Genomic DNA, 27,909 nt, shown 5'->3' with positions numbered 1-27,909 from the left:
TGCCGCGCCTTCGCGTGGTCGCTGGTTAGAGGGAGCTTGGGACGGCTGTGGGAGGCTGCCGCATTCTCGGGGACCGTCTTCGGTGATACGCAATTAGCCATGGCAGAACCGCAGCTCGCGTCCAGCGGCCTCACCGACGAGGCTGCCCTCGCCTGCTGCTCCGACCCGGACCCCAGCACCAAGGTGGGCGCAGTACCTAATTCTCCAGAGTCGAAGCCCTGCGTGGCGCGACTGGGGCCCCCTGAAGGGAGCAGATCCCCGGGCTCAGCCAGGCCCAGCTTGGGCTGGGTGATTCGAATACCGTCTGGCCACCCCTGCAGCTCCGCCCGCTTTGGGCTGACCGGAGTGGGCTGGGAAGAGAGCCAGTAGTGTCCAAAGGGGGATGATCCGTCTCTTGAAGTTTTTTTAAAAGACCGCGCGCGACCCTCCTTTGATTTGTTTGGTTTGGGATGGTAACTGGAAACCACGGCTGAGCCAGGATCAGAGCCCTTGTCTGTGTGTGTGCATGTTCCCTAGGTCAGTAGCCAGGGCTGGTAAGAGGAGCAGTTTCAGACCTCCAGTCTAGGTTCGAAGGTTACGGGCCGGTCCCTCCCAGCCTGGGTCATTTTTCTGTAACTGTCCTGGCTCCGGGTTTAACTCCTGCAAACCAATTCATGGCTCCTGACTTTAACCGCGCCCACAGTTTGGCTTTCGATTGGCCTTTACGGTCGCTTTCGGCCGCACTTGTGCTGTGGCCTCAGGAGACCGCAGAATCGCAGAGCTTAGATCCGAAGGGAATCTTAGAAATTCCTTCACTGACCGTCGCTTTGCAGCTGAGACTCAGTAAAAGGAATGACCAGTTGTAGATGAAGGCTTTCATCCCTTCAGCTTGCTTAACGTGTCTGTGGTGAGTCAGTGTAACTCGCTTGGGCGTGGTGCCTCCGTGAATTGTCAAGATTAAACCCAGCAGCCGCTCCGGAGGTTTACCCCAAAGTCCTCAGCACTATCAGTAAACGCCTTAGTATTATTCATTTGACTCAGGAAGTTCTAAATGCCTTGGAGATTGGTTAGTGCATTGTACGGACCTCTAAAACCAGTAGGTGACTTTAGTCCCTACTTGTTCTTTGCCTGCAGGGTGAAGCTTCAGACATTTCTAATTGCTAAAGCCTTTGACTAGCACCTGGTAGTACTTAGCTTAGGAAAAATGTTAGTCACTGCAAAATTATAGGGGAAAGAAGTAAATATATATATATTTCTTCTCACATTCATTTTACTTTTATACTCTCTAATGTTAATACCTAGTTATTTCACATAATGTAGAGTCAGAGTAAATTAATGTTCCAGATAACTGAGCTTTTTATGTACTAGACTATTTAAAAAAAAAAAACAACGGATTTCAAGGCTAGCTTTATAAAATTGATTGAATATAGTTAGTTCCTTGCATTCTTAATTTACACTGCATACAATCTCATTTTTTTTTTATTTGGAGTAACTTTTATGGCCTTAGGCATTTTTTGAGGCACCACGTGGGGAACATAAAAGGAGTATGTAGTAGTAGCTGATACATATGTTGAATGTGTCGGGCCCTGGTTTGTTATTTTAAGTACATTACTTGATTTAATCCTTACAACAACCCTGTGAGGAAGACATAATTATCTACATTTTACATATAAGGAGGCAGTGGCACAGAGGTGTTGAGTAGTTTGCCCAAGAAGAAGTCCACACTCCTAGCTTCCACCCTGTTCTGTTTCTAGAGTACTAACTACAGCAGTAATTTTGGAACCTGACATGAAGAAAAGTAAAAAAAGGTTAAACCTAAGTGAATTCACTCCATCTGATCACTGTTCAAAGAGCTTGGTAGGCACCTTGGGAGATACTGGGATGAACAAGATGAAGTTCCTCCCTTCACCAAACATACCCTCTAACCTAAAATGGAACTAAGATTATGTGCTATTGAAAATATAAAGTGCTGTAAGGAGTTCCCATGTGGCTTAGCGGATTAAGGATCCAGCATTGTCACTACTGTGGCTTGAATTGCTGCTCTGGCGCAGGATGGATCCCTGGCCCGGGAGCTTTTGTATGCGATGGCAGCATCAAAAGTAAAATAGAATAAAAATTAAAGTGCCATGGGAGCACAGGAGGTTGAGATTTTTCAAAGATAGCATTTGTGGTATGATGTATGCTCAGGGTATTTGGAGTCTAGAGACTTAGGTTTGAATCCCCTGTTCTGTCACTGTCTGCAGTGATCTTAGTAGGGCACTCGGGCTGAGTTCGTAAAAGCAGCATTAAGAGAAAACGTATTGATGTCCTCTAAACTATGAAAAGCAATACAATTCAAGGTTGTATTTCAACTGTGAGTGTCAGGGAGTGCATCAAGCAGAAGGTGAAAGTGAGCCCAGGCCCTCACATGGGAGGGCACGCTCGGTGGGGGAAACTTTGAGCAAAAATGCAGTGAGATGGCACAAAGATGCAGTGTGGAGCATGTTCTGGAGAGGTGAGTGATGTGTTTTGAGTTCAGGTTATTTCTAAGCAGTGGAGCAGTAGTGGAGGAGACTATAGAGTGGTAGGTTGGAGCTAAATTATGAAGAGAGCTTTGAATGTCACTTATAAGGAAATTGTATTTTATATAGTTTGTAAACCGTTCAGGGTTTCAAATCATTCTGTAGCCTAGAATTGTGGGATCCAATCCTGGAGGTGATAAGGACACCTAAAAGTCTCTTCCAGAAGGTGAGATAAGTGATAAGGTCTGGCTTGGAAAGGAGACAGCAGTGGTGGTAAAAAGTCAACTTTCTTGTGGATCATTTGCATCTTTGTCATACCGATCAAAGAATGTACAGCCACACCGCATTCTGGGCAGTCTGACTTAGCTAACTTCCTTGTAAAGGCCAAATACTTCTTTTCTCAAGTAGTGATCTCCTGAAATACATTCTTTTTACTGTCTCTGACAGTGTCCTTTGATACAGTTATCTGGAGTCCCTTCCCATCTGAGTGGTAGGTGATTGGGTCAGGGAAAACCTTCAGTGTTGGTGACACACTGAGTTTTATCAAATGCAGAGGAGGTAGTTGGTAGAGTTGTATGCAAGGGTTGGGGAAAAGAAGAATGGAAAGGAGGAAGGAAGAGGGATAGTGGCCAGGTGGATGAATGACTGTTCCAGGCAGAGAGAATCATAGTATATATATATATATATAAGCACAGTGATGTTGGAGAATTGACACAGGGACCTAAAGGTACACAAAGAGACAAAGTCATAGGCATTGGAAGGTGAAGAGAAGGTACACAAAACAATCATTGGGATGCTCAAAGAAAATACGAACATTCTCTCTCGTTAGGTTCATTTGTTTTTCTTACCCTGTGATCATTACTATTTGGTAAATACATTTTATAATATGTATGTTTTATTAGTATATTTACACTTATATACAATTTAAATATGAATAGGGAGTTCCTGTCGTGGCTTAGTGATAACGATCCCAACTAGTGTCCTTGAGAATGCAGGTTCAGAGTTCCCTTGGTGGCACAGTGGTTAACGAATCCGACTAGGAACTATGAGGTTATGGGTTCGATCCCCGGCCTTGCTCAGTGGGTTAACGATCCGGCGTTGTCGTGAGCTGTGGTGTAGGTTGCGGACGCGGCTCGGATCCCGCATTGCTGTGGCTCTGGCGTAGGCCAGCAGCTACAGCTCCGAGTAGACCCCTAGCTTGGGAACCTCCATATGCCGAGGGTCAGTAGCTATAGCTCCAATTGGACTCCTAACCTGGGAACCTCCATGTGTCTTGGGTGTGGCCCTAGAAAAGACAAAAAAAAAAAAAAAAAAAGAGAGAGAATTCAGTTTCCATTCCTGGTCTCTCTCAGTGGGTTGGGGATCTGGCATTGCCATGAGCTGTGCTGTAGGTCGCAGATGCAGCTTGGATCCCGAGTTGCTGTGTCTGTGGTATAGGCCGGCAGCTACAGTTCCAATTTGACTCCTAGCCTGGGAACTTCCATATGCAGCAAGTGCAGCCCTAAAAAGACCAAAAAAAAGAGCTAAATAAATAAACATACATTTATGGGAGGATGTGTGCTTCTTTTATTAAACTGACGAAGGTATGAAATCAAAACCATTTAAGATGACCAGTTTAGTGGAGTGATAACCAAAGATGAAGTTTGAGATGTATGCTTGCTTTGGGGACTTTCTCCTAAAAGCTGTGAGCCAGTTTTTTAACCCAGAAATGACACAGTTGGGTCATTATAGAAGGTTCTGTCTTGTAGCCTTTTTTTTTTTTTTTTTTTTGTCTTTTTAGGGCCACACCCAAGACACATGGAGGTTCCCAGGTTAGGAGTCCAATTGGAGCTATAGCTGCTGACCTACACCACAGCTCACAGTAATGCCGAATCCTTAACCCACTGAGCAAGGCCAGGCATTGAACCTGCATCCTCATGGATGCTAGTTAGATTTGTTTCCACTGAAGCCACGACAGGAACTCTGGGTCTGGTAGAACTGTAGGAAGATCACTCTGGATTGCATTTGGATAAGCCTACAAGAAGTAGAGAGACCAGGGAGGCTTTGATGATCACCCTAGCAGAAAGTAGTGAGGACATGAGCAAGGTAGTGACCACTGGAAAGGCAAGGAGAAAGATTCCAGAGGGACTTGAGCTGACAAGTCAAGTTGATAGGTGGACAGGATTGCAAAGGGAGTGGAGAGGAAGGAGTCTGTGAAAACTCCAAGTGTCTGACTTGAGCTAACAAGGAATTCTAGAGATATTCCCTGAGGGGTATTAGGAGGGAGTGTCAATTTGGGTTCTGAGTAATTTGATATTTTGGCACGGGTGGAAATGTTGAGTAGGCTGATGGAGAGGTCATTCCACAGCTGAGGCTAGAGGTATGGGTTAGGGAATACAGATTTGGGAATCAAAAGCAATAGTTGGTAGTAGAAACTCTGGGGTGTATTATACAATAACAAGAGCAATAGTAAGTCAAGTAACTTACTCTGGGACAGGCACAGTGCTAAGTACTTTCATGCATTATCCCATTTAGTTTTTTTTTTAGTATTAAAATATAGTTGATTTACAACATTCTATCAATTTCTGCTGTACAGCAAAGTGACTCAGTCATACACATATACATGGACATGAATTCTTGTTCTCATATTATCTTCCATCATGTTCTATTACAAATGATTAAATATCCTACTTAGTGGGGTTTTTTGGTTGTTTTTTTTAGGGCTGCACCAGCGGCATATGGAGGTTCCCAGGCTAGGGGTCGAATCAGAGCTACATCTGTTCGCCTAAACCACAGGCACAGCAACGCCTGATCTGAACCATGTCTGCGACCGACACCACAGCTCATGGCAACGCTGGATCCTTAACCCACTGTGCGAGGCCAGGGATTGAACCCACAACCTCATGGTTCCTAGTCGCATTCGTTTCTGCTGCACTGTGACAGGAACTTCATATCTCATTTAGTTTTAAACTCAGTCCTAGGATCTGAAAACTATACTTATCCCCATTCCAAAGATGTGAAAACTGAGATTCATGAAAAGTAATAACTTACTCAAGGTAACAGTCGTGGAACTAACCTTTGAATCATAATTGCCTCTTGAAGACTTATTTCTGTCACACTTGTGGGTTTTTTGTTTTTGTTTTTTTCTCTGCATGAGATTTGAAAAGCCTCATGATACTGAGTGCTTTTAGGATTTTCTTGTTTCTCATAACTGATGTACAAATACTCTGGCAGATGTGTTTAATAATATCAAAAGTAATTTTTAAAATAAAAAAATTTCCTTTGTTTCTCCTAGCTATTTTTGTCTCCCTTATCTACAGGGTAAGTATACTTGAAGTATGTTGTTGACTCTTGAGTTACAGAATAGGAAGAAGGAAAGAACCATATGAAATCAATTTAGATAAGATAGAATAAGTGAAGGAGTGGCCAAACTATTTTCTGGAACAAGTATCACTCTCTGACATAGGCTGAGTCAGAGAAGTAATAACGAAAAAGATAGTAAAGAAAAAAATATATTGCACCATATGGTACATCAGCCACGTGCTCTAGCTTCACATGGTAAAACAGTCTTGTTCCCTTCAGATAGGCTTCTTTTTCCAAACTGATCTCTCACTGAAGGAAAATGTGATTTTTAAAAAGCAGAAAAAATCAAAACTTTATCCATTTCTGAGGATTTTGTTTTTGTCTTTTTATTTTTGGCCATACTCACAACATGTGGAAGTTCCCAGGCCAGGGATCAAACCCATGCCACAGCAGCAACTCAAGCCACTGCACTGACAACACTGGATCCTTATCTGCCGAGCCTCATGGGAACTCCTATCCATTTCTGTTTTGTGGGAGAAATGACAGCTAGAGGTAAAGAGTTAAGCCCTTTTCCTTTAGATGAGAATCTGGCTTTTGATTAACTCCAGCTCTTCCAGCAAGCAATTAAAAACAGTGTTTGTTACTTGGTAGTATTGCTTATGGTAAAAATAACTTGACTGGTAAAATGCATCTACAAAGGAGAATTATAAATATCTTATAGCTTTTGGGCTTCCATGAATGCAGTGACTTTTGGGGCCGGGGGTGGGGGAGGGCTGTGTCAATGACATGAGAAAGTTCCCAGGCCAGGGATTGATCCTGTACCACAGCAGTGACAACACCAGATCCTTAACCTGCTAGACCACGAAGAAACTCCGTAAGTGACTCTAAACCATCTCTTATAAAGATTCTGGAAACTATGCCTGTGGAGTTGCTGCTAGATATATTGACTCCTGTGGTCATAGGGCTTTTCCGCCAGGGTGATTCCCACTTCTATCCCTTGTGAATCTTCTCCCTGCACCCAAGCTCGAGGAGTCTTTTATGGACTCCTGCTGAACCGGACCACCTAATACTGCTGTGCTGGCAAGCTGTGTTTTCCTGACTGGTACCGTTTTAGCCTTCAGTTGTCTTGCAAATCTGAGTGTTTAGTTGAGCCTTAAGACCACCGTCTGCTGTGGGTGATGTAAGTCCTTGGAAAACTCATTGAGAGTTGATGGGCTCCAAAGATAATTGACCTGTTATTAAGGCCAAAACACACACACCTCAGGTCAAAGAAATGTAAATATTTCTGAAAATTGGGCTAATAGAAATTTGAAACTTCCCTTTTCTGAAGACTGAAGGCAATGGAGATTTTAATTTTGCTTCCGAGTAAGATGTAATATCTGAAGCTCCTTAGTAATAGTTCTAGAGAAATGAGTGTCTCCATCACTGGAAAGAGAATTTGTAGGAAACAAAGTCAAGCAACTTTTTTTGCCATTGTTGTAGCTTTTTGACAAGTTTCGCTTTATTTTGAAAACAGGCATATAGTGACCAAACATATCCCATTGTGAGGAGCAATTGTATAAAATCCGTTTAGAGACTTTTCCTGGGAAGATGGAGTATGCATACTCTTCCCTACCCCCCTACTAATTTTACCTAAAAACTCTGGACTTTACATACAGGTATACCTTGGAGATACTATGAGTTCCGTTCCAGACCACTACAACAAAGCAAATATTGCAATAAAGAAAATCACGGGAATTTTTGATGTCCCAGTGCATAGAAAAGTTAAATGTATATTATACTGTAGTCTATTAAGTATATAACAACATGATGTCAAAAAATATGCATACCTTCATTAAAAAATAACTCACTGAAGGAGTTCCTGTTGTGGCACAGAGGGTTACAAACCCAACTATTATCTCTGAGGATGCAGGTTTGATCCCTGGCCTCCCTTAGTGGGTTAAGGATCCAGTGTTGCCATGAGCTGTGGTGGAGGTTGCAGGTGCGGCTGGGATCCCGAGTTGCTGTGGCTGAAGAGTAGGCTGGCAGCTGCAGCTCCCATTTAGACCCCTAGTCAGGGAACTTCTATACGCTGCAGGTGCAGCCCTTAAAAAAAAAAAAAAAAAAAAAAAAAGGCAAAAAAAAAAAAAATAACTAACTTAAGGCTCTAACCATCATGTGAGCCTTCGGTGAGTTATTATCTTTTTGCTGGTGGTAGATCTTGCCTCAGTGTTGATGGCTGCTGACTGATCAAGATGGTAGTTGCTCAAGGCTGAGGTAACTGTGGCAATTTCTTAAAACAAGACAACAGTGAAGTTTGCCACATCACTTGACTCCTCCATTCACAAATGATTTCTACGTAGCATGTAGTGCTGTTTGATAGCATTTTGCCTACAGTGGCACTTCTTTCAAAAGTGGAATCAGCCCTCTCAAACCCTGCCACTGCTTTATCAACTAAGTTTATGTAATAGTCTAAATTCTTTGTTGTTATTTCAACAGTCTTTATAGAATCTGTACCAGGAGTAGATTCCATCTCCAGAAACCACTTTCTTTGCTGAGCCATAAGAAGCAACTCCTCACCAGTTAAAATTTTATCATGAGATGAAAAATTCAGTCATATCTTCAGGCTCCACTTATAATTCTAGTTCTCTTGTTACTTTTACCACGTCTGCAGTTACTTCTTCCGTTGAAGTCTTGAACTTCTCAGAGTCATCCATGAGAGTTATAATCAGCGTTTTCCAAATTCCTGTTAATGTTGATATTCTGACCTCTTCCCACAACTCATGACTTTTCTTAAGGGCATCTAGAATGAATCCATTCCAAAATGCCTTAGTTTATACCCAGATTAATCAGAGGATTCACCATCTGCGTCAGCTTTAGCCTTATGAAATGTATTTCTTAAATAATAAGACTTGAAAGTCAAAATGATTCCTTGACCCATGGGCTGCATAATGAATGTTGTGTTATCAGGCCGAAAACAATATTAATCTTGTTGTACGTCTCCATCAGAGCTCTTAGGTTACCAGGTGCACCGTCAGTGAGCAGTAATATTTTGAAAGGAATCTTTTTATCTGAGCAATTAGTTGCAGCAGTGGGCTTAAAATATTCAGTAAACCATGTTGTAAACAGATGTGCTGTTATCCAGACTTTCTTGATCCATTTATAGATCACAGGCAGAGTATATTCAGCATAATTCTTAAGGATGCTAGGATTTTCTTTTTTTTTTTTTTTTTTTTTTTTTTGGTTTTTTGTCTTTTGTCTTTTTGAGGGCTGCACTTGCGGCATATGGAGGTTCCCAGGCTAGGGGTCAAATCAGAGCTGTAGCTGCTGGCCTATGCCACAGCCACAGCAACACCAGATCTGAGCCGAGTCTGCGACCTACACCATAGCTCACAGCAACGCCGGATCCTTAACCCACTGAGCAAGGCCAGGGATCGAACCTGCAACCTCTTGGTTCCTAGTTGGATTCGTTTCCTCTGTGCCACGATGGGAACTCCAGGATCCTAGGATTTTCTGAATGGTAAATGAGCATTGACTCCAACTTAAAGTCACCAGCTCCATTAACCCATAACAGGAGTCAGTCTGGGAGTTTCCATCATGGCTTAGCAGTAACAAACCCGTCTAGTATTCATAAGGACGAGAGTTCGATACCTGGCCTTGCTCAGTCAATTAACGATCCAGTGTTGCCATAAGCTGTGGTGTAGGCTGCAGACACGGCTTGGATTCCACATTGTTGTGACTGTGGCATGAGCCAGCAGCTGTAGCTCCAATTCAACCCCTAATCTGGGAACTTCCATATGCCACAGGTGCAGCCCTAAAAAGAAAAAAAAAAGTCAGTCTGTCCTTTGAAGCTGTGAAGCCTGGCATTGACTTCTCTCTAGCCACAAAAGTCCTAGATGGCATTTTCTTCCAATATAAGGCTGTTTCGTCTACATTGAAAATCTGTTGTTTAGTGTAGCCACGTTTGTTCATTATCTTAGCTAGATCTTCTGGATAATTTTCTGCACCTTCTATATCAGCACTTGCTGCTTCACCTTGCACATGTATATGATGGAGCTGACTTCCTTTCTTAAACCTCATGAATCACCCTCTTTGAGTTTCAAACTTTTCTTCTGCAGCTTCCTCACCTTTCTAAGTCTTCACAGAATTAAAGAAAGTTAGGGCTTTGTCCTGGACTAAGCCTTGGCTTAGGGGAATGTTGTGCCTGATTTGCTTTTCTCTCCAGACCACTGAAACTTTCACCATATCAGCAATAAGACTGTTTTGCTTTCTTATCATTTGTGTGTTCACCAGAGTAGCATTTTTAATTTCCTTCAAGAAACTGTCCTGTGCTTTCACAGCTTGGCTGGCTGGTGCCAGAGGCCTAGCTTTTGGCCTATTTCAGCTTTTGATACACATTCCTCACTAACCTTAATCATTTCTAGCATTTGATTTAAAATGAGATATGTGTGACTTTTCCTTTCAGTTGAACATCTAGGGGCCATTGTAGGCTCATCAGTTGGCCTAATTTCGGTATTGCTGTGTCTCAGAGAATAAGGAGGCCCAAGGAGAGGGAGAGAGATGAGGCAATGGTCTTTTGGTGGAATGGTGAGAATACACAATGTTTATTAAGTTCATCGTGATAGAGGCAAGTTAAAAGTATAAAGGATGGAAAAATATACATTATACAAACAGTCAAAAGAAAGTAGTAGTAGCTATGTTGTTTCAAATAAAGTAGACTCTGGAGCAAAGAAAATTATCACAGTGAAGTACATTATATAATGATAAAATAGTCAGTTGACCAAGAAGACATAGCAGCCCTAAATGTATGTGTACCAACAAAAGAACTGCAAAAATATGTGAGACAAAAACTGATAATAGAAAGGGAAAATAGACAAATTCACAATTATAGTTGGAGACTTCAATACTCCTCTCTCAATGATTGATAGAACTTGACAGAAAATTAGCAAGGATATAGACAGATTCAGTAACACCATCAACAAACAAGATCTAATCAAGATTTATAGACCACCCAGTAATAGCTAAGCATACGTTTTTATTGCACTTTGCTTTGTTGCACTTTGCAGATACTAGGGTTTTTTATATTTTGGAGATTTGTGGCAACCTGCATGGAGGAAGTTTGTTGGTGCCATTTTCCAACAGCATTTTCTCACTTCTGTCTGTGTCACATTTTGGTAATTCTTGCAGTCTTTTGAACTTTTTCATTATTATTATATTTGTTATGATGATCTGTGATCAATGTACAGTTCATTGAGAGTTCACATCATGGTTAGCATTTTTAGCAATAAAATATTTTTAGGTATGTACATTGTTTTTTAGACATAGTGCTATTGCACAATTAATAGACTACAGTACAGTGTAAACATATATATGCACTGAAAAAACAAAAAATTCATGACTCATTTTATTGTAATACTCACTTCATGCAATGGTATCAAAATCATCTCTGAGGTATGCCTGTACACTTTATTTTTTTCAAGAGCCCACAGAAGACATATCAAAATAGACCATGTCATGGGCCCTTAAAAACTACAATAAATTTAAAATAATTGAATTATACAGAGTATGTTTGACCACAATAGAATCAAACTAGAAATCAGTAACAGAAAAGTAACAGGAAAATCTCCAAACACTTGAAAGCTGATTAATACATTTCTAAATAATTCATGAATCAAGAGGAACTTTCTGGCACAACAGGTAATTCAACTAAAATAAATAAGGAAGTCTCAAGGGAGATTTTTAAAACACATTGAGCTGAATGAAAATGAAAAAAGAATCTCAACTATGACAGGGCTAAGAGTGAAATTTATAGCATAAAATGCATACATTAGAAAAAAGGAAATGTCTCAGATCAGTAGTTTTAAGTTCCCTCCTCAAGAATCTAGAAAAAGAAGAGCAAAATAACCTGAAGGAAGGAAATAATAAAGAGCAGAAATAATGAAATTGAAAATAAAAATTAGAGAAAATCAATGAAACAGCTGATTCTTTGGGGGAAAAAACAATAAAATTAACAAACATGTATTGAGACTGACAAGAAAAGAGAAGGCACAAATTACCAATATGAGGAAATGAAGTAAGGGATACCACTACAGACTGCAGACATCAGAAAGATAAGGAAATACTGAAAACAATTTTATATACATAAATCTGGCAACTTACGTGAAGTGGACCAATTCCCTGAAAAACAGCTACCATAAATTACCTGATATGAAATAAATAATTTTAATAGCTCTATAACATAAATTGAATTCATAATTAATAATCTTCAAAAAAAGTTATTTCCAGGCCCAGATGATTTCACTGGAGAATTCTAGCAAACATTAAAGAATTAACATCAATTCTACACAATCCCTTCAAGAAAATTGAAGAAAGAATACTTCCCAACTCATTTTATGAGACTGGCATACTACCTACTATGCTGATGAAGCACCTCCAATTCATTTTATAAAGCTAGTATTATCCTGATACCAAAACCAGATGAAAACAATACAAAAAAAGGGAAATTACAGTTCAGTACCCTTCATGAAGATGGATGTAAAAATCCATGATGAAATGTTAGCAAATAGAATTCAGTGATATGTAAAAAAAATTACATATGACCAAGTGGGGTTTATTCCAGGTATGCAAGGCTGGTTCAATATTCAAAAATCAATCACAGATGCCCACCATACTAGGAGGCTCAAGAAAAGTCACATGATCATATCAGTTGATGCAGAAAAAGCATTTGACAAAATTCAACACCATTGATGATTTTAAAAATTTGTTTTCAGGGGGTTCCCATTGTGGCTCAGTGGTAACAAACTTGACTAGTATCCATGAGGATACAGGTTAGATTCCTGGCCTCGCTTAGTAGGTTAAGGATCCAGCATTGCTATGAACTATGCGGTAGGTCACAGATGCAGCTTGGATCCTGTGTGGCTGTGGCTGTGGCATGCACGAGGAGCTGTAGCTCCAGTTCAACCCCTAGCCTGGGAACTTCCACATGCTGTGGGTGCGGCCCTAAAAAGCAAAAAATCAGAAAAGATAGGAATAGAGGGGATCTTCTTTAACTAATAAAGAGCATTTATTAGAAAAAACTTAAACTATCTATTATACTGAATGGTGATGCTTTCCACCTAATTTTGAGGAACAAGGCAAAAATGTCTGCTCTCACTACTCTTATTCAATATAGTGCTAGAAGTTCTAGCCAGTTCAGTAAGGCAAGAAAAGGAAATAACAGGTTAGAAAGGAGAAATAAAACTGTATTTGCAGATGACATGATTGTCAACACAGGGAATCCTGAGGAACCTAAACTTCTTGAACTAATAAATTCCACACAGTTGCAGGATACATGATAAATATACAAAAATTAATTGTATTTTTCTATATGGCAAAGAACACATGAATACCAAGATTAAAAATATAATACCATTTACAGGTGCTCAACAAAATTAAATACCCAGGAATAAATCTATCCGATGTGTATGGAAGACTTCTCATAGCAAAGCTGTCAACTCTCCACAAATTGGCATACACATTTAATACACGGTGTCTGTCAAACCTTTTATAAGATATAGTCAGGATTATTCTAAAATTTATTTGGAAGGCAAATAAGAATAACTAAATTTTGAAATAATAAGGTGGGAGGAACCAGTCTGCCTGATTTTAAGACCTACTATATAGCTATAGTAATTATGACTTTGTGGTATTGGCAAAGAGATGGATATGGATCAGTGGAAAAGAGTAGAGAACCCAGAAATAGACCCACACCAATAAGCCTAACAGACTTTTCACAAAAATGTAAAAGCAGTTCAGTGGAGAAAGGATAGCTTTTTCAACAAATGGTGCTGGAGCAATTGGATATCCATAGGTAAAAATAAAGCTTTACCTAAGCTTATGTCTTTTTTTTTATATATATTAAAAAAAAATCCATTTAGAGGTGCTTAAAGGGATTTTGGCCCTCTTTTATAGTTTGTCAAGATTGTATTGTAGGCACATAGAACATGTGCTAGAGACATCCTTGTTTGTATCTTTATAAAGTCTTTTCACAGGTTAATTAAATTTGGAGAATCCCTCCCACCCCCGCTCCAAAAAAATCTGATTATATCTATTATTCTTCCTTTTTATGAGGCAAAGGGGCAGTTTTTGTTACTGAATAATTTTCCCAGTAAACTCAAAGAGTTTGGGCAGAAAAGACATCTTGCTTTTATTGTTCAGAATTTAGAGCATAATAAGGGAAAATCAAAGTTAAGAACTGTCTGATAAGACCAAGACATTAACATAAGTGTTACTTTTTTAAACACAAGATATATTTTAAACAGTGTTTTAGAACCATGGCAATAAACAGTGATTTTCAAGGAACTTTTAAAGAAAGGAATTTTTGGAGTTCCCGTCGTGGCTCAGTGGTTAACGAACCTGACTAGTAACCATTAGGTTTCGGGTTCGGTCCCTGGCCTTGCTCAGTGGGTTAAGGATCCGGCGTTGCCATGAGCTGTGGGGTAGGTCTCAGACGCAGCTTGGATCCTGTGTTGCTGTGGCTCTGGTGTAGGCCGGCGTCTACAGCTCTGATTGGACCCCTAGCCTGGGAACCTCCATATGCCATGCCATGGGTGCGGCCCTAAAAAGACCAAAAAAATAAAGGAACTTTCATGATCATTCAAGTGTTAACCAGAAGTAACAGAGGGGTAACAATATTTTATTGATAAAAAGAAAACTTACCTGGGCATAATATAACTTGATCATCTTATAAAAAGTAAGCCCTGCTTGTTCTTTATATCATCTAAATAATAATTTGGCAACAAAGGATTTATAAGCCTCTGAGTTTTTTGTTTTTTAGGGCCGCACTCGAGGCATATGGAGGTTCCCAGGTTAGGGGTTGAGTCGGAGCTACAGCTGTGACCTACACTACAGCTCACAGCACGCCAGATCCCCAACCCACTGAGTGAGGCCAGGGATCAAACCCGCAACCTCATGGATCCTAGTCAGGCTCATCAACCACTGAGCCACAAAGGGTATTCCGAAGCCTCTTTTTTAAAAAAATAAATCTGCTGTTTGTCTATACCTTTAATCTTTTTGCCATGAATAGACCTTTTTTTAAGTTATAAATGGTATTTGAGGGTTTTTTTTTGCTATTTCTTTGGGCCACTCCCGCAACATATGGAGGTTCCCAGGCTAGGGGTCGAATTGGAGCTGAAGCCACTGGCCTACGCCAGAACCACGGCAACACAGGATCCGAGCCGCGTCTGCAAGCTACACCACAGCTCACAGCAACGCCGGATCGTTAACCCACTGAGCAAGGGCAGGGACCGAACCCGCAACCTCATGGTTCCTAGTCGGATTTGTTAACCATTGCACCACGACGGGAACTCCCCATTATCTTTTTTAAACTATTTTTTCCAATTTATTGAGATACATTTGACATATAACCTGTAAGTTTGGGGGTAGAACATGTGACTTCATATATGTATTGTGAAATCACTGCCATGATAAGGTTAGTTAATGCATGTATCACCTCATGTAGTTACCTTTTGTGTGTGTGTGTGGTAACAACTCACTTAGCAACTCTTAAGCACAGAATTCAGTATTAATTACTATTTGTAGACTTTTTAAAGTTAATTTTAAATATACTTTTGTGTATATGTATTTAAACAACTATAATACATAGTTATGTTGGAGTTCCATGGCACAGTGGGTTAGGAATGTGACTGCAGCTGCTTGGGTCACTGTGAAGGCATGGGTTCGATCCATGGCCTGGGACAGTGGGTTAAAAGATCCAGCATTGCCACAGCTATGGTGCAGGTCGCAGCTGTGGCTTTTATTTAATCCCTGGCCTGGGAGCAGGTGCAGTCATGAAAAAAAAAAAATACGTTGCCTTGTTAATAGATAATAAAATTAAAAGCTTTAATGTTGCTTTCGAAATGTCATTTTGGGAGTTCTCTTGTGGCCCAGAGGGTTAAGGATCCAGCATTGTCAGTACAACAGCTTGGGTCACTGTTGTGATGCAGGTTCAATCCCTGGCCTGGGAACTTCCATATGTTGAAAGCATGGCCAAAAAAAGAATGTTGTTAATCTTAATAGCATGTGACAGAAAACAATGTATCCATATATGTATTCTACTTTTTAAACTTAATATACCATGTGCATGTTCCATGCCATTTGGTATACTTCTCAAGCAGCATTTTAAATGTCTTCATTCATTCTGTTATGGCTGTCATAATTTATCTAACTGTTTCTTCATTGTTAGAGGCAGTTTAGCAAGGTGGTTGAAAGCAAGGACTTTGGAACCAAACTGGGCTGAAGTTTTTTCTCTGCCATTTACTCTCTCAGCATAAAATGAGGATGGTTTAATACATGTCTTATAGGGTTCTTGTGAAGATTTTCTGACTTAATTTCTGTAAATCATTTAGAGCACTATCTGGCACATAGTTACTGTGTAAATGTTGTGATGAATATCTTTATACGTAAATCATTGTTGGAGTATCTAATTATTTCCTTAGGTAGATTTTTAGAAGGGGAACATCTTGATCAATGACTAGGAACTCTTTAAGACCCTTGGGATCCAAATTGCTTTTTAGAAAGACTGTAGCAAAAGTATAGGGATAGGAAGGATAGGACTAAGCATATAAACAGGGTTGTTGAATTTGTTCTACAGTACCTGGGCAGAGAATCTAGACTGAAAAAAAAATTGTGTGCCTAAAGCACATGGATTTGAGTGTAGCCTTTATAGACGGAACAGAAGTAATAAAGCCATGATACTGTTTACTTTCATCTTAAACAGTAGGACTTTTACTGTCCTATTACAGAAAGCACAATTAATGTTGTGTAAAAATTATAAGTGGTAAAATAAAGGTGTTTAACATATACTGTTTCTCCTTAGGATTTTCTTTTTCAGCAGACCATGCTGCGAATTAAGGATCCTAAGAAGTCATTGGATTTTTATACTAGAATTCTTGGAATGACGTAAGTAAACTGTTTATTGGGGCCTGTAATGTTTAAATACATAGCTTTGCAAATATAGGGAATGTTTTCAGATCTGTTGAAAAATGGATTAGAATTTGCTTCAAGGGTCACAAAAGTCCTTTTGCGCCAGGAGACTAGACTGACCAGGGCTTCTGTCAGGTTCCTCTCCTCAATCCCAGCCAGGCTCACTGGGCAGCAAGACACTAATACTTGCTTTATTTCTAACTCCCTTCTCTCTGAGAGTTGCCAATTAAATCCCTAATGTGTCCAGAGTGTTTGGTATTATGGCCACTTTTAGCCTCTTATTTGCTTCAGAAAAGATAGCACTAGAAAGACACATTACTCAGAATATGGATGAGTCTACCTAAAATTGGCCACCTATGCCATTGAATAGGCTGTGGTCTCCTTTGCTGAAGAGGGACTGTCTATTGATCGTATACTCCTTGAGACACTTACTTTTCTTGATTTTGTTTCCCTAAATAACATGAGGGTATTGTTTGTTTTTGGTAACATAGATACATAAAGAATAAAATGATCTTTGATTTACTGCCTACGTAACCTCCATTGACATTGAGAGAAAACTTCAAGTAATACAGTATATAGCTCTGTTTAGGAAATGTGACCACTTCTGAGAAATGCAAAGTGAAAAGTGACAGCCTCCCTTTCCCAGTCCTTCTCTTCAAAGCTAACTGCTGTTAATAGTTTCTTCTAATTCTTTCCAGAAAAAGTGGTTTTGCATATATTTATGACATATTTAAAGGACGGAATGAAAACACATTTCTTGAACGCCTGCTATTTGCCAGGCACTTTATGTTATTATTATTTTTTTTAATATGCTGCTTTTATTTTTTATTTATTTTGTGTGTGTGTGTGTGTGTGTGTGTATGTGTGTGTGTGTGTCTTTTTAGGGCTGCACTTGCGGCATATGCAGGTTCCCAAGCTAGGGCTCACATCAGAGCTGTAGCTGCCAGCCTACACCACAGCCACCGCGATGCCAGATCCGAGCCATGTCTGCGATCTACACCACAGCTCACAGCAATGTCAGATCCTTAACCCACTGAGCAAGGCCAGGGATCGAACCTGCATCCTCATGAATGCTAGTCAGATTTGTTTCCGCTGGGCCATGATGGGACCTCCATGGCACTTTATATGTTATATCATTGAGTCTTCACAGTAAGCTTATGGGATAGCTTACCAAAGCTTAAAGCCATTAACATACTGGCCCCCAGTTCCACAGTGGGCATGTAGCAGAGCTGGAATTTGAATCCAGGTCTGATTGACTCCAGTATTGATCTTGTTTTTAAAGAGCCCCCAGATAGAGTGCAACTTGACATTATACTGAAATATCTCAGTTCAGCTGACAAAAGCAAGTTATAACAGGTTCAGGTCTTCCGGTTTCCATCTGATTGGTCTGCAAGGCTCAGTCAATCTTCTTTGTAGGTGCAAAGGTAGTTTTTGATAATTAAAGCATTTGAGGTGTTTGATACTTCATTATAAACATGTTAGAGTAAATCTTTTTTTTTTTTTTTTGTCTTTTTAGGGCCGTACCTGCAGCATATGGAGGTTCCCAGGCTCAGGGTCAAATCGGACCTGAAGCCACTAGTCCACACCACAGCCATAGCAACGCAGGATCCAAGCCATGTCTGTGACCTACATCGCAGCTCACAGCAACCCCAATTCTTTAACCCGCTGAGCAAGGCCAGGGATCAAGCCCGCATCCTCATGGATACTAATTGGGTTTGTTAACTGCCGTGCCATGACAGGAACTCCAAGTAAATCTTATTTGTGGTAAGTCAGTGTACAGATCTTAGTGAGCCAAGGCATATCATATAGCAATAATCATTAAGATTTGGAATAGGGAGTTCCCATTGTGGCCCAGCTGGTTAAGAAGCCAACATAGTGTCCATGAGGATGCAAGTTCACTCCCTGGCCTCACTTAAGGATCCAGCATTGCTGCAAGCTGTGGCGTAGGTCACAGACATGGCTTGGATCCAGTGTTGTGGCTGTGGTGTAGGATGGCAGCTGCAACTCCAATTCAACTCCTAGCCTGGGAACTTCCATATGCTGCAGGTATGGCCTTAAAAAATAAATAAATAAAAAAGATTTGGAACAGATCTCTAGAAACTTTTGGAGTTAACGAGCCCAACTAGCATCCATGATGATCCCTGGCCTCACTCAGTGGGTTGGGGACCCAGCGTTGCCGTGAGCTGTGGTGTAGGTTACAGATGCGGCTCGGATCCTGCATTACTGTGGCTCTGGTGTAGGCTACAGCTCTGATTGGACCCCTAGCCTGGGAACCTCCATATGCCGAGGGTGCAGCCCTAGAAAGACAAAAAGACCAAAAAAAAAACAACCTCTAGAAACTTTCCATTTGCTCTGTTCCAACCATTCCCTCTTACTGATTTTTTTGTTGTTGGTGGTGGTGTTCTTTTTAGGGCCACACCTGCAGCACATGGAAGTTCCCAGGCTAGGGGTCAAATTGGAGCTGCAGTGGCCAGCCTGTGCCATAGCCACTGCAACACGGGATCCAAGCCATGTCTGTTACCTACACCACAGCCCACGGCAACACCAGATCCCCAACCTACTGAGCAAAGCCAGGGAGAAGCCGCATCCTCATGGATACTAGTCAGATTCGTTTCCTCTGTGCCACAGTAGGAACTCCCCCTTACTAATTTTAAATGAGGTTATCTTTGAGCATTTCATCCTCCATAATCTAAGGTAAATTGTATCGTGTGCATCCTCATTTTACCCTACTCCTTGCAAAATAATCTCCCACTCTTCAAACTCACTTTAGAGGCCACAACTTCAGTAAATCTTTTCAGAACTCATTACCAGTCTTTCCTTTTCCACTGCTCTTTCCCCACAACCTACACAAAAGCTTACGTTTTCTCTCTTCTGCGAGAATTCTTGCCTTCTGCTCTCTTGTCATCTTTCCCATCGTCATGACCATCTATACAGATAGCCCCATACCTTCTATTTTACTGGCTCCCTTCCCATTCCCTATGCTGCTAAAAGCTGCCCTCACAGGGCCTTTCCATATCTAGCCACCTCTTCTCAGAGTTCATCTGGTCTGACCTTTCTGCAGTATTTGATACTGTTAACCACTTTATGGTGGACATTCAGGTCTTCAGGGATACTAACCTGTCTTTCTCTCTTAACACCTATCCTCAATTTCTTCCCCTAGAAGTTTTGTCATAGTAAGAACTCAATGAATTTATTAACTGAATGCCATATATCTGAAAGAACAATAAGGTGTGATTTATTATATTTTTCACTAAAAATAAAATTTTCTTTTAAAGATGTCTTTTGCCATTTATAAACAAGTATCATGAATCTAGTTAATTTTTATTATTGAAGAATTGATGAATTATAAGTTTACGTTTTTAAAGAATTTATTTCATTGATATTTACAGGTAAGTTTTTTAATGAGACTTTTTCATTGATTTTTCCTTTTTGTACTACAACAGACTCAACTATGCACAGTTCTTACTCTTAGTAGAACTTGAATATTGTCATATTGATTTTAGCATGAATCAGCTTTTCCTGTTAATTGAGTCAGTCTTGTTTAATTTCAGGCTACTCCAAAAATTAGATTTTCCCACTATGAAATTTTCACTCTATTTCTTGGCTTATGAGGATAAAAATGACATCCCAAAAGATAAAAGTGAAAAAGCAGCATGGGCATTCTCCAGAAAAGCTACGCTTGAACTGACACAGTGAGTATGAGTGGGCTTTTTTTAATATATAGTCTACATTTTTGAAGCTTATTTTTTAAACTTTTTCTTCTCATTTATCAGCTTAATTCAAGCCAGGTCTACCTAATCACTTCCCATTTGTAGCAGTATGTTTGAGTGTTTTTTCTTGGATCTTACGGTTTTTGCATTGTTCTTATGGTGTAGGTGGCGCAGGTGGGGCAAGTGAAATCATTTGCCTTTCAAATAGGGCATATGAGATTGAAATGGCAAGATGTCTTTCAAACTGTACCTGACACATGTTCAGGTACCACAACTAAGGTCTTCATGATTTTTTTTTTTTAATTTTGGCTGCACCTGTGGTACATGGAAGTTCCCAGGCCAGGGATCAAACCCACCATGGCCTGTGCCACAGCTGTGGCAACACTGGCTCTTTAACCCCCTGAGCCACAAGGGAACTTCCAGGTCTTCATAATTTTTAAATGTTGAAATAAGCATTCCCTTTCTTTTTTATTCTTTATGCTGTTTCTGTGTACCCTATAGTAACAGAAGAGCGTTTATTTCTGGGTACGTGATTTAATATGTCCCTTGATTCAAAACAGCTCTGTGGAATCAGACAGAGCTGGACGTGAATCTTGGCTCTGACAATAGTTTTGCGACCCTAAAGAAGTTATACCACCTTCCTGAGTGACAGTTGCATTTGTAGAATAGAGATTCTCAAATCTAGCCTATGGAGCTGTTATGAGGATTGAATTTATATACTTAGCACAATAAATGATAGTTGATATTATTATTGTTATTGTTCTTATCCAGATGCCTGGTTTTACTGTCTTCTTCAGTCTGGTTAATATTATTATTTTTTGCCCGTTTGCCCTTTCTGTAGTTGAAAATTTAATTTTTTCACTTGCAGAAATTAGACCAAGTAGCATATTTACGTGCTACGTGATTTCAAAAAGTGTTGAACTTTCTTTTCAGAATATCTTTTTTCTAGGTCACTTGTAATTATGTTTTCCCTCCTTTTGTAGCAATTGGGGCACTGAAGACGATGAGAGCCAGAGTTACCACAGTGGCAATTCAGACCCTCGGGGATTTGGTATGTTTGCCTGTTTGTATATAAAATACATGGATTTGTGTGATTGCATTGTTTACCTATTAATGACTCTAATTAATCTAAAACATTAGGTACAATCAGTTTATTAGGAGTATGGTTATTTTCATTTTCCACAAATAATTTTATTGAAGAGTTGTTTAATTTCATCATCTCAGTCTAAGCTTTATAGTCACTCTCACAATGATTTTACTTTTCAGTCTCAGTATTATATTTCCAGTAGACTTTTTAATTTAAAAAACAAACACAGAAATGATGGTTAATAATAATCCTGATGTCAGCTAGCTGTATACTTCTTGTCTGAAATCTTTTTGTTTGTTTGTTTTTAGGGCCCCACTTGCGGCATATGGAAGTTACTAGGCTAGGAGTCGAATCAAAGCTGCAGCTGCCGCTGCCAGCCTACACCACAGCCACAGCAACACTGGATCCCAGCTGCGTCTGTGACCTACACCACAGCTCATGGCAATGCCAGATCCTTGATCCACTGAGTGAGGCCAGGGATGGAACCCCCATCCTCATGGGTACTAGTTGGATTTGGAGTCGTTTCCACTGAGGCAATATGGGAACTCCCTGAAATCTTGATCTAGAATCTCTCAATCAAGATGACAGGATTACCAGCTTAAACTTGCTGCTATAATATAGTCAGTTTCAGCAACAAGCCTATTAAGCATGAATAAATGGTTACTCTTTATTGATGTAAGTTATTCTTAACAGATTGAACTGTATATGAGCCAATTTGAGGCTTATATTTCAAATAATTTATAATTTGCAGCAACTGATTAATATATTATACCCAGCCAGTTAGATTCTTGTTCTTTAATATATTATAAGTTTTGAACCAACTTGATTCAGTCTGTTTTGGATGCTTTATGTTTTAAAATACACTAGTTCTAGAAGCCACTTGTGGCACATGGATACCCTGTTTCAATTATTTCTTCTTTCTCTCTGCCTTGTTTTGGGGTTGGTTACCTAAGGTCATATTGGAATTGCTGTTCCTGATGTTCACGGTGCTTGTAAAAGATTTGAAGAACTAGGAGTCAAATTTGTGAAGAAACCTGATGATGGTGAGTCTGGGACTTGTTTTCCTCAGACCTCTCTTTAGTTATGTAACGTTACTAAGCACCCACAGAGGGGACTATAGAAGGAAAACCGTTTCGGCTGCAAGTAACTTTGAAGTCTGTTCCCACCAGCTTAAAGAAAGAAGGGAAATCAATGGAAGAATACCGGCTTTCTTAGGTAACGGAAAGGCAGCACCTTGGGTGGCTTCACAAGGGACTAGTCGCGGGGTCTGGAGAGCCATCAAAGACTCAGGCTCCCTTTCCCACCCCTCAAGCCTGCTGTTCTCTCAGTGGCCACCAGCTTTCACCATCTCGGGTATATCGAGCCACCCCAAAGTAAGCCCCAAAGCCTATTTCACCTGCCGTGTCTGTAACAACATACGTCCCTTCAGTTAATAATTGCCTGGTATTTCTTTTTCATCTTTTTACAACCTCTGCATGCTTTAGGTATGTCTCTTGACATAGTATATATCTGGACTTTGTTGGATTTACATGTATTATAATTATTTTACCTAGATCTGTTTTTGCCATCACAATTTATATTTCAGTTTTCATTTGAAATATTTACTATTTCATTTCAATCCTTTCTTTTTCTTTTTTCAATTAAGAGATATCCGAAGTTCCTCCTCCCTCATAAGAAAAGACATTGCTCCCTCTACTTCCATTACCGATATGTTATTATTACTCAAGCTGGGATTTTTTTTTTTAATTAAAGTATAGTTGATGTACAGTGTTGTGCCAAGGCTGGGATATTATTGATTTCTTTTTTCTTTGGCCTTGGTGTTTTTTTAAAGATGATAAATATATCAAAGTCTATATTTTTCTCCGTATATCTCTTACAGCATCTTTGGATTTTTTTTTTTTTGTCCCATTATTAAGTACATCGACCAAAACTGTTTTCAAAGGGTTTGTGAGACAAAATTCTTGAGACTCTTTATGCCCAAGAACCATGCTTTTATATATGAATGACAGTTTTGTTGACTATAAAATCTTAGGTTTATTTTCCTTTAATCTTGAAAATACAGCTCTGTTGTCTTATTTTTCCAACCAGCATTGCTGCTGAAAAATCTGCTAATTTGTGCCCTTTTGTATATTCTGTTTTGTTCTAGGAGCTTTTTATATTTGTTATTTCTTTGTCCTTGCCTTCCTTCAGGGAGATTCCTTCAAACTAGCATACCAATTAGATAATTTTTCTTCAGATGCCTCTGTCTGTATATTCGTCTTTTGTATTCTTGTCTATTGTTTGTTAATTTCAGCTATGATAATTTTGATCCCTAATTTTTGCCTGGTTCCTTTAATATTTTCTTGTCCTTGTTTCATATTGATTATATGTAATATTCCTCATTGCTTTTACATATTTTAAGGATTCTTGGTCCATTAATCTAATGTTTGTTCTTCTGTTTGAATCTATGATCTATTATGTTTTTTTATGATTATATTCCTCAAATTCTTGTAATTTTGGTCTCAGAGAGTTTTAGCTTTTTGGTTTTGTTTTAACTGAAGCTACTAGCTATACCAGGCTATACCAGTCATCACACACAGTATGAATGGGGGAAGGCCAGACCTCAGTCCTTAAAAATCCAAATGATCTCAGGGAGATGGGCTGGGCAGAGAGAAAACACACGCTTCACATTCTGTGGTCAGATCCTCTTCCTGCTTTGTTCCCGAGAGAGAAGTAGTATTAGTACAAGATGTCCTGGGATTGTCATTCCCTCACCTGGTTGTGTAGAAAATAAAAGCTCGGGGAGATCAGTTGGTACCCACTTGTTTTTCTCAGTTCCTCACAGGCACAGGGCTTCTGTATGGCCCTTATTTACCCCTGAGGACATCTGAACCAATAGTTTGAACCCCCCACACTGTGGGGGTAGGTATGCTGATGCTCAAGGCACTGGGAGGAGCAAGAGCCAAACTAACAAAACTTCTGTTTATTCTTCCTCAGCCATGATGGACTGTCTTCTGGTCCAGAACAAAAGTATCCCCTTCCTCACAAAGCAAGTTAAAACAATCACCCCATCTCCACCTTCTCTCTCCCCAACTACCACCCTAGCATACTGTACTTTTTTTTTTTTTCCCCATTTTCCATCTGTGTTTCTCTGGAGTTGATCTTGGGGAGAGGAGCCAGAGATAGAAGTCAAACTAATTCAATATCTTGGTGCCAAAATAAATTTCTGAGGTTGCATTTTTCTATTTAAGCAAAACTCTGCTATTAGACTTACTAACCTCTCAATCCTGGGTATGAATTCCTGGGAGAAAGAATCTGATTGGCAGAGCTTGGGGTTACATAGAATAGTGTATGACCCAAGCATCGGGTCCTTCGGCTGTGTACATAAGCCATGCTACATGCTCCCTTGAGCACCTACCTCTTTTCTTCTTCCTCTTTAAAATAAGACATTTTCTGTGACCACTCAATCAATACCATGAAGCGATATCATGAAGATGAAGTAAATGGCCAATACCTAAAAGATGTTGCCTGTTCCACAGTTTATTTTAGGATGGTCAGTTTACAGCTATGTATAGAAGATAAAATGTGTCATTCTGAAAATCGTGCATCTGGGCAACACTAACAACAGAATTTTTTAATGTTAAAACTAAAAGGAGTTCCTGCTGTGGTTCAGCAGGTTAAGAATCCAACATTGTCTCTGTGGTGGCTGCAGCTCAGATTCAGTCCCTGTCACAGGAACTTCCATATGCTGTGGGTGCAGCTGGGGGGGAAAAAAAAACAAAAAACTTACAAACAAAATAATGTTGGAATTCCCACTGTGGTGCAATGGGATTGATGGTGGTGTCTTGAGAGTCCTGGGATGTGGGTTTGATCCCTGGCCTAGCACAGTGGTTAAGGATCCAGTGTTGCCACATCTGAGGCTTAGGTTGCAATTGTGGCTCTGATCTGATCCCTGGCCCAGGAACTTCATTTACCATGGGGTGGCCAAAAAAGAAAAAAATAGTTAACTAAAATACAAGTTAAAATTTGAATTAATAAAAAATGTATTTTAAAGGTTTTTTTTAAAGTCTTTTCAGTAATGAAAATCATTTTGTCTTACAGGTAAAATGAAAGGCTTGGCATTTATTCAAGATCCTGATGGCTACTGGATTGAAATTTTGAATCCTAACAATATGATAACTATTATTTAGTTCTATGAGAATACTGCTTTGAGATTTCAGTGGAGACATTGTGGAAGGTAAAAAGGAAACAGTGTGATTCAAGATATTGAGATAACAGAAGCATTTAAGACTAGATGGATCGTGGTCCCAATTCAAATTATTCTTAAGCCCATTTCCCTTTCCCATTTTAGCTATGTTTTTCACCTAACTGTTCAGTCATTCTGGTTTTATAGCAGTGCTTTGTCTTATGTCCTTGAATATAGTTGTATAACTTTACTTTTTAAGGCAATAATTAGAACAATTCCCTTCAGAGGCTGCATTTGCTTTCTTTCTCCTAAAAAAGATACAAGTCTACAAATCTGCCTTTGAATCATCATTTTAAAAAAAAACCCATATAACATGTTTTTTCTCTGGTTACCTTCTGGGGTTTCAGTTCCTCAGAAGTAACTTTTCACAATGGAAAGTAAAGAACACTGAGCAAAAATGAAATTTCATGTATATTTCAAGTAGTATAAAGTTTATAAAGGAAATTACTCTTGGGAGAAATTCAGAATCATGCTGACAAGGATGCTGATAGAAAAACGAATTTCTTCTTTACAAAGTCCTCTCAAAGTTTAAGGTCTAACCTCTTTATTTTGGGTGGGGAGGAGGATAGGAATATTATATACTAGGAATGCAGAAGCTGGGCTAGGGTGTCACATACTTTATCTGCTTAATCCTTCCCAGTATCCTGTGAGATAGAAAGCAGGCTAGGTATGCAAAATAACTTGATTGGATCCAAGGTAGTGTAAACAGACTCAAGTACTCAATGATTTCATCATCATTCTTAGTATTTAGATTGTACCTCAAATGTTAGTGCCTCACCATACCTCCTCCATAGTCTTCTTTGTAAAAACCTTCAGTGAGTTTAAGTGTTGTCGTCTCAGCTTTTGAGCCTGAGCACCATAGTGAGCGAAGAAGCAATGGAGGAAGTCAGGAGCACACGAGTGCTCTGGGGATGCTCGGTTGTTCCTGTACAGGTACTGCTTATGTTGTGAAGAGCCCCTACCCCAAGGTCTTCCAGATCCCAGTAATCATTTAGGATCAGTTATGTTCAGTGATAACATAACTGATTATCAAAAATCGGCTCAGTCATCTTCCCTCCCATGAATGACATTTGATGGGTTTTAAAAACCAAACTGATTTTGAAAATCTCTTATGGCCCAAGTAATAAGAACATCCAGTTTGTGGTTTAATTACATTTAGATTTTCCAGACTCCAGTGGAAGACCTTTGGATAGGCCATGCCAATTGTGCTTACACTGATAGCACACAGCAGCACTTTGCATTTCCTTTTTGGATGGAATGGATTTCTGTGAGCAATTCAAACAAATAGCAGCACTTATAAACTGAAATAAAATCAAACTTTAGGTAAGACTATGCTTAATTTGTAAACTTCTATCCTGCACGTTCTTTCTTGGGAGAGAAAAAAAGCTGCTCTTGGGGGTTCCTGCAAGGATTTGAAGAGGTCTAAAGACTCATTGAGAACTAGGAATAGTTGTAATTCTGTACATCCTGCAAAGCAGATAGTTTTTATGAATAAGGAAGGGTGGGGAAGGTGAGAACAGCAAAGTAAATAAGGATAAAGGATTTTGGTGGGAAAACTGCAGAGAAAAAGGTCAAATATCAAGAGTGAGTTGTGGGAACTAGTGAAGACCAGTTTCACCTTTTGGAGAGGAGCAGTATGAAGTGGGATGGTTATCACATTCCTAAATTCAGTCATTAAACCTTATTTCTGCAGAGAGAAGCCTTCTATTCTTGCTAAGTGATACTTGCCAAAAGATAGCCCTTACTTATTCTTTAAATTCATCCCTGTGTATATTGAAAAAATATGTATTGAATCATTGGGCTTTGCTAGGGATTAGGACAATTCACTTCAAAATTAACTTAAGTGGTGATATAAAAGAATGAATTAGAGCCCAAGTAATCTTCTTGTTTTCCATGATTGGACAGCAAGACTGTCAATGTAAAATAAATCAGTCTCTCATGAACTCTGCACACCAAGCCCAGGATTCAGTTATAATGCAGGTGGTCTAAGTAGGAGCTGATGGCTGAGAAGAATTACATATGGCTTCCCCACATAGCATTCTGACCAAGACCGTACGTGGTGTACATTAATATTCCTTAGCAATCTAACTGCTTGTGAAGAGGGTTATATCAGTAAAGATACTTGCTGCTGACGATAAGACCCAGAGTTCCCATTGTGACTCATTGGGTTAAAGAACCAATGTA

General features: G+C 39.7%; 1 protein-coding gene across 1 annotated transcript; it reads left to right on the top strand.

Moving 5' to 3' along the window:
* The first annotated feature begins 27 nt into the window (after window positions 1-27).
* Window positions 28-27,052, top strand: GLO1 (glyoxalase I). Its single transcript, XM_001927957.6, has 6 exons — window positions 28-183; window positions 16,597-16,679; window positions 20,255-20,395; window positions 21,397-21,464; window positions 22,454-22,543; window positions 25,581-27,052. Exons 1-6 carry the CDS (start codon window positions 100-102, stop codon window positions 25,667-25,669), a joined length of 555 nt encoding a protein of 184 aa, XP_001927992.1. The 5' UTR covers window positions 28-99; the 3' UTR covers window positions 25,670-27,052.
* Window positions 27,053-27,909: the final 857 nt, after the last annotated feature.

The sequence above is a fragment of the Sus scrofa genome, chromosome 7 (assembly GCF_054392235.1).
Source record: "Sus scrofa isolate SSC_HxYL_T2T_F1_AM1 chromosome 7, Sscrofa_HxYL_maternal_Yorkshire_Landrace_v2.0, whole genome shotgun sequence".
Classification (NCBI taxonomy): domain Eukaryota; kingdom Metazoa; phylum Chordata; class Mammalia; order Artiodactyla; family Suidae; genus Sus; species Sus scrofa.
This window is presented reverse-complemented; position numbering and strand designations above follow the sequence as displayed.